The 15,668-nt window shown below is 42.2% G+C and overlaps 1 protein-coding gene across 1 annotated transcript in view; it reads right to left on the bottom strand.

Moving 5' to 3' along the window:
- Positions 1 to 14,868, bottom strand: part of KL (klotho) — a 48,285-nt gene extending 33,417 nt beyond the window's left edge. Inside the window, exon 1 of the mRNA XM_016199526.2 lies at positions 14,050 to 14,868. Within this exon, the coding sequence (XP_016055012.2) occupies positions 14,050 to 14,859 (810 nt within the window). The 5' untranslated portion in view covers positions 14,860 to 14,868. The remainder of the gene's footprint in view (positions 1 to 14,049) is intronic.
- Between the last annotated feature and the right edge of the window lie 800 nt (positions 14,869 to 15,668).

The following is a 15,668-nucleotide window of genomic DNA, read 5'->3' as shown; positions in this document are numbered from 1 at the left end:
TAGAGTGTCAGTGTAGCTTCCACTCAGTCTACTGCCATCTTTAATCTCCCTGAAAACTATATAATTTTATTAACCAATGTCACAGGAATAAATTCAATAAAAATTTTTTAAAAAAATACACCAGTACTGAGAAAGTAACGATAATGAGGAGGTAATCTGGATTCAAAAAATAAATCTGCCAAACTGACCTCAAATAATTTTTTATTATATTGCATAGCTTATCTGGGAACACAATAGGCCTACTTCTGGATGTAATAATTTTGAAAATTGCCAGATCATCTTACGATACTGTTTAGGTGAAGAAGAAGAAAAGTAGCTTATATAGAAGATAGTATAATTGCTACTTGAATAATTAGATAAGGACTGCATTTTAACATATTTATTGAAGAATAAATGAAGAATCACATAGTTGAAGTAAATAATACATTGGAAGGAATCAACAGTAGATTAGAAGAATTTGAGGACTGAATCAGCAAATTAGACAAAAGGTGGAATAAAACACCCAATCAGAGCAGCAATTAGAAAAAATATTTTTAAAGGAGGACAGTTTAAGGAGCTTTGGGACAACATGAAACATAACAACATCTGCATTGTAGGCGTGGCAGAAGGAGAACAATCCAAGCAAGGACTAGAGAAGGTGTTTAAAGAATGATAGAAAACTTCCATAACCTGGTGAAGGAAAAAGTCACTCAAGTTCAGGAAACACAGAGTCCCAATCAAAATGAACCCTAAAAGATCCACACCTAGACACATCATAATTAAAATGGCAAACATTAAAGATAAAGAAAGAATCTTAAAAGCAGCAAGAGAGAGGCAGAAAGTTACCTACAAGGGAGCTCTCAGTAGAATGGCAGCTGATTCCTCAATAGAAACACTTCAGGCCAGAAGGGAGTGACATGAAGTATTCAAAGTAATAAAAAATTAAGGGACTGAATCCAAGACTATTCTATCTAGCAAGGCTATCATTCAAAATAGATGGTGAAATAAACAGCTTCACAGACAAAAAAAAAAGCTAAAGAAATTTATTACTATGAAACCAGCACTACAAGAAATGCTAAGAAGAGGAAGAAGAAATATAGAGAGAGGAACACAGACATAAAAAAAGAATAGCAACAAAGAAGTACCTATCAATAATAACCATAAATGTAAATGGGTTAAGTGTTACCAATCAAAAGACATATGGTAGCTGAATGGATAAGAAAACATGACCCATATATATGATGTCTACAAGAGACCCACTTCAGAATAAAGGACTCACACAGGAAGAAACTGAAAGGATGGGAAAAAAATGTCCATGCAAACAGAAATGAAAAAGAAGCTGGGATCGCAATACTCATATCTGACAAAATAGACTTCAAAATGAAAGCCATAACAAGAGACAATGAAGGTCACTACATATTACTAAAGGGGTCGATCCAACAAGAGGCTATAACCCTGGTAAACATATATGCACCCAATATAGGAGACCCCAAATACATAAAAAATCCTCTGGAGGATTTTAAAGGGGAGATTGACAGCAAGACAATCATAGTAGGAGACTTTAACACCCTACTGACATCATTGGACAGATCTTCTAGACAAAAAAATCAACAAGGGCAGAGTGGTCTTAAATGACACACTAGATCAGATGGATTTAATTGACATTTAGAGAACATTTCACCCCAAAGCTACAGAATATACATTGTACTCAAGGCACATAGGACATTCACAAAGATAGAACACATGTTAGGCCACAAAACAAGTCTCTACAAGTTCAAGATGACTGAAATCATATCAAGCATCTTCTCGGATCACAATGGCATGAAATTAGAAACCAACTACAATAAAAACACACAAAAACACTGAAACACATGGAGGCTAAATAGCATGTTATTAAACAATGAATGAGTTACCAAAGAGATCACAGAAGAAATCAAAAACTTTTTGAAAATAAATGAAAATGGACACACAACCCAAAATCTATGGGACACAGTGAAAGCAGCCCTGAGATGGAAATTCATAGCACTACAGGCCTACCTCAAAAAACAAGAAAAACTAATAAACTATCCAGCCCTACAACTTAGAAAGAAAACAACAAGAAAAGCCCAAAGTAGAAGGAAGGAAATAGTAAAGATGAGAGTGGAAATAAATGACATAGAGACTAAAAAAACTACAAATAATCAATGAAACCAAGAGCTGATTGTTCGAAAAGATAAATAAGATTGATGAACCTTTAACCAGACTCATCAAGAAATAGAGAGAGAGGACCCAAATAAACAAAATTAGAAACAAAAGAGATGAAGTAACAACCCAACGGAAATACAAAGGATTATAAGAAAATACTATGAACAACTATATGCCAACAAGCTGGACAACCTGGATAAAATGGACAAATTCCTAGAAAAATAGAACCTTCCAAAACACAATCAGAAGTCAGAAAACCTGAATAGGCCAATAACTACTGATGAAGTTGAAGCCCCCGAGGAGCTGGGCTCTTTAGACCCCTTGAAACACTTGGAGCTTACAGAGATGGCCCAGCCTTCCCTAGTAAGAGATAGCACATCCCTATGCTAAAGAGGGCTCATGCCTAAAAGGTAACAGTTGTCCCCCCTTAGGGGCTGACAGGCCACACTAACTAGAGTTAAATCCCAGTATAACCCACCTGGAAACAGCAAGGCCTGATAGAGGGAAAAAGATGTTATGTATTAAAGTAGCTTCAAGATTTAGCATGTACTGGCCAAAACCCCAGGGATTGAATTGTGAGGGTCTTTGACCAAGGGCCTGGAATATAAGACAGGATGAGACAGAATTCAATGACTAGGGTGCACTTTCTCCAGAAGTGCCCTTTAATGCTTTGGCAGTGACTCCAGGGAATGGGCAAAAAAAATCTTGCTGCTAGGATGGCTCTGAGAAGCCTAGAAAAAGTGATGGCCAATGCTGAGTGGGCAGAAATGCTTGAGTTGCCCTGACAGCTGGTAGAGGAAGAACTAAAAGAAGCTGAGAGAAGTAGACTTGCTGGAATGGATATATTATGTGAGGCCAAACAACCCACCACAGGAATGCCAGGGAAGGAGACACACCATTTACCAAGGCCATCATGAATATGCTTGTCAAGGGCCACCAGCATCACTAAGAAATTCAGTGGTGGTGCTCCTCCAGGGTTGATAGTATTGGGTCACAGAATTGGGCTTATTACCATCCATGGACATTATGAGACTCTGAAGTAACAGAGAACAAGCAGGTAGTGGATAGCATTTAAAGCCAGAAGCCAGGAGGCCACAAATACCATTACAATGGAATGGTCCAATGGGTTGCTAGCACAGACAGATAAAGTATGGCAAAATAAAAATCCATGATCACTTGCTCAGTTCCCATACAGCCAATTGCCAGATCTGTAACCCAAAGAGGTTGCAGACAGCCAAAGAGGTGGCCGAGTCCCTAGGAGGAAAGACCCTGCAATAACACAGCAGGTATGCTCTGTAATGATTCCCATAGTACTTTGCATTCAGTATGGAAATCCATGCCCTCCATTCTAGGAAAAATTATTTTAAATTACTTCATTATTTCCTTTCTCTTTATTTTAGCTCTCTATTGCTATCAAACTAACCACCCCAATTAGGGTACTGAAGTAACATGGATTTATTATTTCTCTTGACTCTGTGGGTTAACTGGGCTTAGCTGATAGCTCTTCTACCCCATGTAACATCAAAGGGGTTACTCATATGGCTATATTTAACAGAGATCTCAATTGGGGCAAGAATGTCCAAGCCATTTTTAAATCCCACAAAGTCTCTCTTCATATGGCTTCTCATCTTTCAGTAACCTAGCCCAACTACTGAAGCTGTCTTTTAAGAAGTGATCCAAGAAGAAACATTCTAATGTGAATGTATTTATCAAGCTTTTGTTTGTATCATACTAACTACTGTCCTACTGAATGAAACAAATCACATGGTCAAGCCCACATTCTACGGGAGGCAAGTACACAAGGCATGAATGCTTAGCTACATGATTCAAGAAGGGCCGCTGGCATAACACCCTACAGTACCTGCCATACTCTCTTTCTGGAATCCCTGTTATTTGAATGTTGGACCTCTGGCTGGTCCACTACATTTTCTTACTTTTTTCTACTATTTTCCATCTCTTTGCCTTCTTACTCTGTTCTTGGAGAGACTTTATTGCCTTTATTTTCCAACCCATTATTTTTTTTCAATTCTGCTATAATGTATTTAATTTCCAAGTGTTTCCTCCCTACCCCCATATTTTGTTATCCTATTCTTATTTTCTAGACGCAGTATCTTTTCTTCTCTCTTTAAATATTTATTGGGTGTTTAAAATATTTATTTTATTCAGATACTTGACATATTGACATATAACATTATATTAGTTTCAGCTGTATAACATAATGATTCAACATTGTATGTATTATGGAATGATCACCACAATAAGTCAAGTTAACATCCATCTCCATAATTATGATATTTTTTCTTGTGATGAGAACTTTTAAGATCTACTCTCTTAGCAATTTTCAAATACACAATACAAAATTATTAACTATAGTCACCATGCTATACATTACATCCCATGATTTAATTTATTTTATAACTAGATATTTGTACCTTTTGACTGTGTTGTTTGTTTTAGTTGATATTTCTCCCTGCATAATTTGTTTCCTCCAAGTTGCTTTTCTGTTTTGTTTATTTGTATGGGTCTCAATCTTTCATGTTGGAAGTTTTTCTCAGATGTCTGTTGATTCTTGATTGTCTACTCATCTTTAAGAATGAGAAACAAAATACCCGATTGGAAGGTCTGAGCATGTCGGTAGGGTCTGTTGACTTTGAGCTTCACTGCAGAGTGATCTGTCTCTGATATATGTTGTGGAACCTGTAGGATCAGCACCTTAGGTCTTTCCTCAGGAGCTCATCAGATTCCCTGGAGAAGACTCTTCCAATCTCTACCTGGAGGGCAAAATCACGCTGCCACCATTCTGAAAGCATGGTGGGAGAAGAGGGCTGGTACGGGGGTTTGAGCTGGGGGTGGGAGAGTCTTCAGCTTTCAGTTGCTCATGTTAACTTAATGCTTATTTTCAATATAGTGCTCATGACTTCAAATGTGTCTGGTGTCTCTCAGTTCAGATACCTCCCATTTTATATTCTCCAAAAAATTAACTTCTGGTTTTCTCTCTGACTGAAGAGGGGGCAGATGCCCAGCAATGAGGAATTAAGGAAGGGACCTAAAAATCTAGTTGTTTCTTAAATAGCTTACAACCAATTCTCATGTTACACTCTCTCCCATGCCCTCCAGTTCCAAAGTATCTGGTCTTCCTACCCTCTGTGACTCTTGAAGGTTATGCAACTTGGGATAGGTTCTTTGCTTCTCCCACTGCCAACGTAGCAGTCAGCTTTCTTAGGTCTTCTAAGTCAATAGCTTCACCATCTGCTTTTCAGCTTCTAAAATGCTGCTGCTACTTTGCTCTTGTCCATCTCTGTGGCTCTTTCTTCCTCTCCCTTCTCTCCTACTCTCTCTTCTTCCTCCTCCCTCTTTCTTTCTTTGTTTTAACCATTTCTTTACCAAAGTTTATTGGGTTTCAAGAGAGAAAATAATTAGATGGGTAAATACAATCTGCCCTCTTTTACGGGAAACACTGCTTACTATTTCTCATCACAAAACAATACATTTTACTTAGAGAAAAATTAGAGAATCCAGATAATCAGAACAAAATGAAAGAATCGCCTTTAATCCCACAGTTCAGTAATAATGCACTGTTAACATTTTCCTTTTTTCCTTCACCTCTGGGGGGAAGCCAGGGTGTGTGTGCATTCTTTCATTCATTCCACAAATACCTGCATGCTTCCTCTCTCCGGGCCCTGGAAGACTGTCGGTATAAAGTGGAAAACAAGACAAACATGGCTCCTGGCATCTCAAACCTGAGGGCTTTTGTGGGAAGACAAACAATTTCAATAAATGTGCTAAAAGAGGGTAGGATGAGATTTTACAAAGCAGAAAGCAGGAATATCAAACCTAGGCTTCAGCATGTCAAGGAAGGGACCTGGGGGAAAGGACAGGAGGCAGAGAGCCCAGCACAGCTGAAGAGCAGTAAAGTGCTTACTACTTAGTCATACTTCCATACAACAGAGATATGGAAGAAGCATAATATAACTGGCTTTTTTGTGTGTGACTTTTAATGACCATACATTGACAATTTAATAGCCAAATACTATTCCACTGGACATGTGTACCACTATTTCTTTAACTGATCACTTAAATATATTTAGGTTATTTCCAATTTTTAAGAATCACCCATCTGTGGGAACTCTCCTCTTATCTCTGCACATTGAAGAAGAAATTTAATAAGATTTAAAGTCCAAAAATAAACAACAGCCCTGGCCAGTGTGGCTCACAGTTGGTTGGGTGTCCTTAGCTGCACCAAAAGATTGCTGGTTCACCAGACTAAACTGCCAGATCGTTCCCCACCCTCTGGATCCTAGCCCCCTCTAGAGCTGGGGCAAACCTGCAGACCCAGAGACAATCTTTTGCCCTCTTTGCTGAGAGCTGTGCAATGTGACCTGGTTATGAGGTGAAGAAAGGGGCCAGGTGACTTGTTCACAGTGAGCACAGTCCACATTAATAAATAGGAGGGCACAGAATCTCTCAGGAAGCCCAGTGTGCTTTTAGTAAAGAAATAACCATGCTACAGAGTTATATTTGACCTCAGATAATATCAAGGAGAATGTACCTGAGCCCAAGGTGACAGACCCCTATCAACTTTGCCTCCACCTCTGCAGAGGAAGGCCAGACACTGAGGAAGAATGCAGGTCACCAAGAGGGAGAGGACCTTTCAATGAAGAATCCAGAGAGAAGGGGGAGTCAAGTGGGGAGGAGGTGTCATGCGTTCCCAAATGTGACATGCATTCCCCTCCCCTCCCCTCAGTTGTGGTTTTGGGGCCACCTCCTGGTCCCTGACATAAAAAACCTCTAAATGCATCTGAGGCACAGTAGTTCCAATTCTCTTCAGGGTCCAGAGACCAGAGACATGGGGTCCCTCATCCTCAGTCATCTATCCTCACCAGCAGCCCCTTGTTAAGGAAGATGGGACAGAGGTGTGTCCCACAGACAATCTGAGATTGCTTGGTTTCTGGAAGACCATGACCCACCCCACTGAGTAGATAGAAAGGTCAAGTTTTCCATCTCTTTCCCCACCTTATCCTCAAGTGTCAGAAGATAAAAGGGCCTCTCTTGGGTCACATTTGTTTCACCATTCAGCAACATACCTGAAAAACATAGTGGCTTTTTCAGATATTTGAAAAGCTACCTCTTCAAAAAACAATTCGTTTTATTCTTTGAGATTTGGAAAATCAAAGAGACAACCAGGGATAAGTCCAGTACAGAGGCAGGTTTTCATTCAATACAAAGGTAAAATGGAGTGGTACCGAGTTCCTCTTGCAGCAAATAGTGCAGTAGAAGCTGGAGCACCCCACGAGGGCCACTACAAGGAGTTTTTCCTGGGAAGAAATTAGACCTGGAATCCCCTGATCCCTTCTAATTCTAGCATTCTAATCATCAAATAAAAGTGCACTTACAGACATAGAAATGTTTGCTTAAATTTAATGTATATCACTGCTCTCAGTTTGAGTATTTTATCTAACTATGATATTGATTCAGAGATGATGTTCTGACATTCATACTTTAAACAATAATGTTATTGATAAAAATATATATATTCAGACTGGGGCCACAAGAGTTTACTAAATATTTACCTTTAGTCAATATATGAAATTATATCAATAATAAACTGAATATACTTCTTTTAAATATCAAGATGTGTCCAGCCCTGGCCCATGTGGCTCAGCTGGTTAGAAGTCATCCTGTGCATTGAAAGATTGCTGGTTTGATTGCCAGTCAGGGCACATGCCTTGGGTTGCAGGCTCTATCTCTGGTAGGAGGCATGCAGGAGGCAGTCAATTGATGTTTTTCTCTCACATTTATCTTTCTCTCCTCCCTCCCTCTCTCTCTAAAAATAATTTATTTTTTTTAATTTAAAAAATATAAACATCAAGCTGTGTCCAGAAAAGTTACTTGGTAATACTATGTTTTATATAAAATCAGTTATTTCTTGAAAATATTTAACCAAATACTACTAAAAAATTTTCAAAGACTTCATCCCACTGCATGCTACATGTTGCAAAAGAAGAAGTGAGACAACAGTTTCTAATTTCTAAGCATTTATCTAATTTCTTTCTTCTAAACAGCTCAAGAGGATCATTTCTCCAGTACTTTTGCCATTATTATTATTGATAATAAATTCATACCTCACTTTTGTGGGGCTCTTTATATTTTTCAAAATATGTTGACATACATGATTTTAATTCTCACGATATATCTCAGAGGTAGGCAGTGTGGCAGAGGTGGCTGGTTGCCCTGAATGGTTTGTTTCCACCTGATTTCAACATAATAAAATTATTCACTGAGCACAGGGCTCCACAACAGACAATAATTCCCAGGCTATTTACACCATATGACTGGGTACTGCCAATAGAATGTGAGTGGAAAGGATGGTACAGCCTCCAGGTCAGCCACATTCTTCCCCTTCTGCTCCTTCCCTGTGCAGTGGAGGAAACTGGGATATTATTTGTCCTGGAAATGCACAAAGGTCATAAACCTATCTAGGCGGGAATTTTTTCCATTCTTCCTAACTCTAAAATTCCCTCCTAGACACTGTGTGAAGAAGCAGACTGTAACTATCCAATCTGCAAGAAAGAAAAATGGCATATTGAAACAAGTACAGATCATTTTACATCTGTATTCATTCATTAAATATTGCATTGAATATTTCCTCTGTTCCAAGGGCTAAAATAAGCACTTAAAATTTTTAAATAAATATGATATGTAGTCTATAATCCATTCTGTTATCACAAAATAGGAGTATTTATGTCAACTCTTTGTAGGATAAATAAGAGTTTATCCCTAGATAATGGAGAGAAGAAGTATAGCGATCCTTCAAATTAACTTTGTACCCAGATATGTCAAGATAAGAGTATATAAACGGTAGATTATGCTTATCTGTTTAAGTAGAAATTGCAAATACAACTTTGGAGTTTCCTCAGAAGATGTGATCTTGGAGGATTCAGTAACAGTATGTATTTTTATTCACTCATTCTTTATTTCTTGTCCTCCCAATAGATATGTATTCTATTCTCCTCCTATAGCTAAAGTTTACTTTATGCTTTAAAAGATAACATCCATTGAAAGAAAGGCTCCTTTCGTACAAATTAATTATAATAAAATTCTGACTTAGAGCAATCATATTGTTTGAAAAATTAAGATAACTCAGAAGACATCTATGTGCAAAAGTCATGACTAACTACATACCCAGGTAATACAATTGTGCACTCATTCATTTTGTACTTAAGAAATGCACAATGACATTATTTGAATGCTTAGTAATCTGTATTTTGCCTCTTTTCTTCAACTCAAAATAATCGACATTGTTAAACATTGCTACGATTTTAAATTTTTACTTCTTTTTCTATTCTTAATTTTTTTCTTGGACTTGACTGTAACCTTCAAGAAACACTTTGTTCAATCAGGTATTCAAAGAGGAGTGATCAAGCTCTTTGGGAGATTTTAACTATTTCTGATTAAACATGCAATTGAATTTAGTAGCATTCTGTAAAATACATAGTTTCAACCCAGTTGGTTATTGCATCCAGGTACTAAATACATTTTAATTAGAGGAAAATGGTTACAGTGCTTCCCAAAAGCACATAGCATATATAATTTGAGCATGTATCTAGTAGATAAATTGCCTCTCCTATTACTTGGGGAATGAAAATTCAACCAGAAAACAAAGCAACTTCCAATTCATGCTCCTAAATCCAGCCAGGAGACTTCCCCTACCTCTCATTCTGAAAACTTCTTCATAAAGTTCCATAGTGATTATAGATAGTTTTTTAACTAAATATAATTACTTGGAAATTTTTACAATGGAATCATCAATTTGATGAACCTTAAGCTTTTACTGAAATTGTCAAATTCTGCCCCATTATGTTTACTGATTTTCCTATCTGGTTAGGATTTGGTACTTCCCAGTGGAAAGTAGCCAGAAAGACTGACAAAGAGAATAAATCCTAGAAGCATCATTCATAAAGGCAGCGTCAGTCTATTAAACAGTTAAAAGTCATTTGCTGAGCACCTACCAAGGGAAAGATGGCATTTTAGGATAGATGAAGTGAACATGGTTTCCTCACTTAAGGAAATGCCCAGCAAGTGAAATGGTGTAAGGAGGTAAATGGTTAAATAAGGGAACAACGTGGTAGGAGCCATCAAAATGAAGCATTGTGGGATTCCACAGAAGGAAGAAATAGCATTCAGGTGTGGGACCGAAGGGAGCAAATTAGCTGGTTCTTGAAGGTGAGATTTTCATAAACAAGGAACTTTATCTGGTTCCCATATAACAATATCCTTGAGATTATCCATCACAGTACACTGCAAGGGGTGAGGGCAGAAGCAAGGACATCAGCTAGGAAGCTATTCCAATTATCTTGGCAGAATCTGATGGGTGCTCTGACTGTAACTTTAAACAGGGAGAGAAGTGGTTGGATTCTGGATACATTTTGAAGGTAGTTGGAGCTGTCAAATCTGTTGATGGATTAAAAATAAGATGTGAGAGAAAGGGAGGAGTTAAGGTTTGTGGCTCAACCAACTGAAAGAGCAGTTGCCATAATGGAGATGGGGAAAAACAGGAGTTTGCATTTGGATGTGTTCAATGTGACATGCCTATTGGACATCTAAGTGGAGAAGGCAGCTATCTATACATATCCAGAGCTCAGGGAAGAAGTTCTGGCTGGAAACTCAAAGTCTGCTGTCATCAGGATATAGAGAGTATTCAAAGAAATCACTTGGCGTGAATCTAGAGAACAGGCCCCGGGGTGAAGTCCTGGGCATGCCAATATCAGAGACAAAGTGAGGAGGCATAAGCAGAGGGAACTGAGAAGGTATCACCAGTGAGCTGAGAAGAGAAGCAAGAGAGAGTGGGGTTCTGGAAGAGGAGTTGAGGAGGTGTGTCAAGGAAGAGATAAGAACGTCTAGACAAATGTTGCAGACAAGTCAGCTAAGACATGAGCACGGATGTTGATGCATATGTAAACACTCAGTACCCATCATGTTTGTACTATACATCAATGCCCAAAGTAACATCTCCTGGCCTCACCTCCTTAAGTGAAATAAGTTGTCTTTTTCCACAGTTGGGCTGTACAGACCTAGGCAAGACTCCTTGGGAGGCCCATGTGTATCTTCAACTCAGTCCTGTTCCTCTCAGGAAACTATGGGCAGAGCAAAAACTCAGAGGCTGAACTCCTAACTATAGGCATCAATGCTTGTTTTTCAGGGGTTCAAAAGAACCATCTTTGAAGAGCTGTGAAGACACACAGTCCCTCTTCAAATCAGAGAGAAAAGGTGTGTTCTCTTTCTGTGTTGTACTCAGATGAGCAAAGCAGCCCAGCCTCCCATAGCTCTGCAGGGAAATTCTTTCAGTTCTAAATGCTATGTTTCTTTCTCTCTCCATCTCTCTCTCCCTCCCCCCACCCTCTCGGTTTATCCCAGTATCAGGAACCCACAAAGGAACATGGAGACCTCCATTATGAGCACATTCCCTCATTATTCATCCTGTAGTTTGACCTGCCTCCTGTCTTCCATCCCACCAATGATTCTTGAATCTCTGAGGGTGTGTGTGTGTGGGGGGGGGGGGGATGTCAAATTTCCAATGTCCTCAGGTGGTCCCTTAGCCTACTTTTAAAGGAGTGGAAGCACAGAACAGAACCTCAGGGGAGGGGTGCTGGCCAGCTTTATCCTTCACTAGCATCAGATCTCCAAATAAAAACGAATGTGTAAGGAGCTCAGTGGCTTCTAACAGTAATATGTAAGCCCTAGATGAAATGTTCTATTAACAAAAACTGCAGAATATGTTTTATCTTTTTAAGTAGAGTCAAAAGTTCCCTATCCCCCTCCCTGCAACACTACACCAAGAAAGGATATTAAAAAGAGAATAAAAATATCTCATGAAAAAAATAATTTAAGGTATTATTTGATAATGACAACTTACTTCTTAAGATACAAAAATGACTAAGCTCCAAACCAAAGAAATTTGAAAGCAAAATTAATGTTTTACAGCAACCAGCATTTTGTTTGCAGCATCAGCAAAAGAAAGTGTCCACTTGTCACTAATTTCTTATGAATTCAGAGTCCACTGCATTTCTGGGAAGGATGGTTAGTGTTTGGCAAGTTTTTGTGTGTGTAAGGATCCAAAAATATAACTGAAAAGTTAATCAAAGGGCTGAGAGTGGGCATAAGAATCAAAAGCATGCTGACTGTGTAAATACCAGAGTACCAGAAAGCTCCTGCTGTCTCACTACTTGATTTTATATATGAAATAATCATGTAAGTCACTAAAATAGCAACTGGTGACTTTTGTATAGATACACAGAGTTATTACATACACTCTAAAAATATAACTTGTATGATTTAAATCTAAAATGGTAATTTTGCAGAAATGGTCTATTTGGTCCTCTAGCTGGTCCACTAATTTATTATTTTTTCTGGTATGGATTGAAATTTGCTTGTCTTCCTCAAAAGAGGGGCCAGTTCTTCCCATGGTTTTTCTATCACAATCATAAACAGGTGGTGCTTAGGATCTTCTGATTCCTTAAAAGGATAGCCAGACTGAGAAAGCTTATTAGCATTGTTCTGAAGTATGTTAATGAAAAGATATATATCAATATAAAATCACTAACATCTCAATTTTTTTCGAACTCGTCCAGCACTCTTCTATGACCTGTAGTAGCAGGTTTTGTGGAGCTGACATACAACCTACTTAGCCATTGTTACATTGCTGGCATCTCAGAGCACTAAGCCAACCCAATAACCCACTATGTGGCCCCTCAATTTTCTGCAGCTTCAGTGAAAAGTATGCAGAAGTAGTCTGTCTTGAATTTGTTCAGAATACGTGGCTTTAAAAATAGATCTTCCAGTAGGCCCACGAGTCACCAAAATACAGTACCAAAAGTTATACATTTAACCACTTTTATTAAAATGTTTGTACATACAAATAAAATATTCTCTTGATACAAAACTGTGCAAGGTGTACCAACAACTGACATTATGAACCCTCAAATCAAAGGGACCTAATTTTGAACATTAAATAAAGGAGAAAAAAGAGGGAGAATTGTTTGGGAGACAACTTCATCATGGCATATCAACACTTTCTACAGCCAAATTTTATTCAGCTTTTTGTACAAGAGTGTTAAAATCAGTTTTATCAGATTAAGGATCTCATCCGGAGGAATCCTTCCCATTGGAGAGAGCAATCTGGGAATATACTTGGAGGACACAACCTATATCATTCTATAATTATGTCTTTTTATGGCTAGCTTTGTTTAAGACTGTTTTAAGGGTTTTCACATCCCTGCCAATTAAGTAAGGTTAGAGAGAAAGAACTTCCAAAGACATTTAAACCCACCTCTCCACGATACGCGATTTTAGCACCTTTGCATTTGCAGCCGGTGTGGACTGAGCCACAAGCAACACAGATCTTATTGGATTAACATTGAACTCCGGCCATCCCCACAAACTCTAGCAGAGAGTAAAGAAGTCTGCGCAGCTTCTGAACAAACTGGTCTTTCACCCACCCTTCTCCTTCTCCCCACGGCTACCATTAACAGATCCTCCCCGCCTTACCTCTAGGGGTTCCTCTACACCCATTAAAAGGAGCGCCCTTTTCTCACCCTAGAAACTGATCCCAGTATCTGACAAACGGTCTCCAAGGGGCACTCACTCCGGGCACTCATTCGCGCACCCACTGCCCACAGCGGCATTTCCTTCCCATTCCCAACCCCAACTCCACGCCCCGCAAGGAAAGCCTGAACTGCTCAGTCCCCCGGACCCCCACAGCCCCGTGCGACTCCTAGGTGACCTCGCAAATGTGTTCGTCTGAGCTGGAGGCTCAGGCACCCCGCTTTCCCCGGCGTCTCCAGAGGCCCTGTCCCCGGCGTGGCCCTCCGCCTGGCCCCTCGAACTCACCAGGAGGAGGTTGTGCGCCACCAGGTACCCAAGCCGCGCGCTGCCCCGGACGCCGGGGGCCAGGCGCCCGGTGGCGTAGCCGTGCCAGGCCACCACGTAGGGGTTGTCGATGGTGATCCAGTACTTGACCTGGCCGCCAAAGTGGCGGAAGCAGAGCTCGGCGTAATCCCTGAAGTGGTCGGCCAGGGCGCGGTTGGCCCAGCCGCCATAGGCGTCTTGCAGGTGCTGGGGTAGGTCCCAATGGTAGAGGGTGACCACGGGCTGCACTCCCAGCTCCCGCAGCCGCTCCAGCAGGCGTCGGTAGTAGCGCAGCCCTTCGCGGTTAGGGGCGTCCGCGCTGCCATTGGGGAGCACTCGCGCCCACGAGATGGAGAAGCGGTAGTGGGTGACCCCGAGCTCACGCAGCCCTTCAGTGTCTCGGAAGACGTTGTTGTAGCTGTCGCTGGCCACGTCCCCGGTGGCGGGCAGGGACGGTGCCAGGGCGCCCGACGGCAGACCGGCTACCGGGGGGTCGCCTGGGAGCTTTGGGGGTAGGTGGGTGAACGTGTCCCAGATGGACGCGCCCTTGCCGTGCTGCCGCCAGCCGCCCTCGGTCTGGTAGGCGGCGGTGCCCACACCCCAGAAGAAGCCGTCGGGGAAGGTGTCGTAGAGGAGGCCCGCGGCCTCGGGGGCCGGAGGGCGCGCGAAGCGGGCCCAGGTCTGCGCACCGTCTCCAGGCTCGGCGCGCAGGCGGCGGCCGCCCAGGACCAACAGCAGCACAAGCGGCAGCAGAGGCGACCGCGGGCGGCGAGGCGGGGCGCGCGCCGGCATGCTGCGCGGGATCCAGCACCGGCCCCGCGCCGCTCCTTTAAGCCCGCGCCCCGCCGCCCGCCGCCCGCCGCGCGCCCCCCGCCGCGCGCCCACCCCCGCTTACCCGGCTGGCCCTGCTGGCAATAATTACCTGCAAGCCGGCGCCTGCCCCGCCCTGCAGTGGTGGGGCAAGGGCGCGGAAGGCGAGCGGGTGCCTGGGGAGGGGGCGGGACAACCGGCAGGGGCTGCAGGCGCCGCTCCCGGACGTCGGAGAAAAGGCCCCGGAGCCCCGTCGCGCCCCTGAGCCGCGGAGGATGCTTGGGCGACACGAGTTCTCTGCGTGCCGCCTTCTCTTTCCCGTCCCCTCGCGTTCCTGGAAGAAGCCGCCGAGCCGGTGTTGGTCCTGGAGGGAAGCCAACTTCCTCCGAGTCTGGCTCGGGGCCTTTGCCAGCCTCGCGGGTCCGCCGACCCGGAGGCACCTGGTTTCTCTTTTCTACCCCTGGGAGGCCCAGATAAGCTTTAGGTTGACGTGACTAGAGCCGATTAGGAATTGGCTGAAGTCATATGGGGATGGCAAGGTGGGGAGCCTTAGGTGGGAACTTAGAATGTTGCAAGACAGGGAACGGAGGTGGACTCTCCTTAAAGCCTTCAGGTGAGGGCCGCGCACTGGCGCGGGGCCGGCGGCCCAGGCTAGGTAGCCTTCGAGGAGGACACGGGAGACGCGGTTGCCTTGGGACTGTCCCTCATGCTGTTACCGCTTAACCATTGCAGACCAGCGCTTGTTCTTTAGTTAGATCGTGCAGAATTGCTTGGTGAGCTTGAAGACAGCT

This window comes from Miniopterus natalensis, chromosome 2 (genome assembly GCF_054644295.1).
Source record: "Miniopterus natalensis isolate mMinNat1 chromosome 2, mMinNat1.hap1, whole genome shotgun sequence".
In the NCBI taxonomy this organism is placed as follows: Eukaryota; Metazoa; Chordata; class Mammalia; order Chiroptera; family Miniopteridae; genus Miniopterus; species Miniopterus natalensis.
This window is presented reverse-complemented; position numbering and strand designations above follow the sequence as displayed.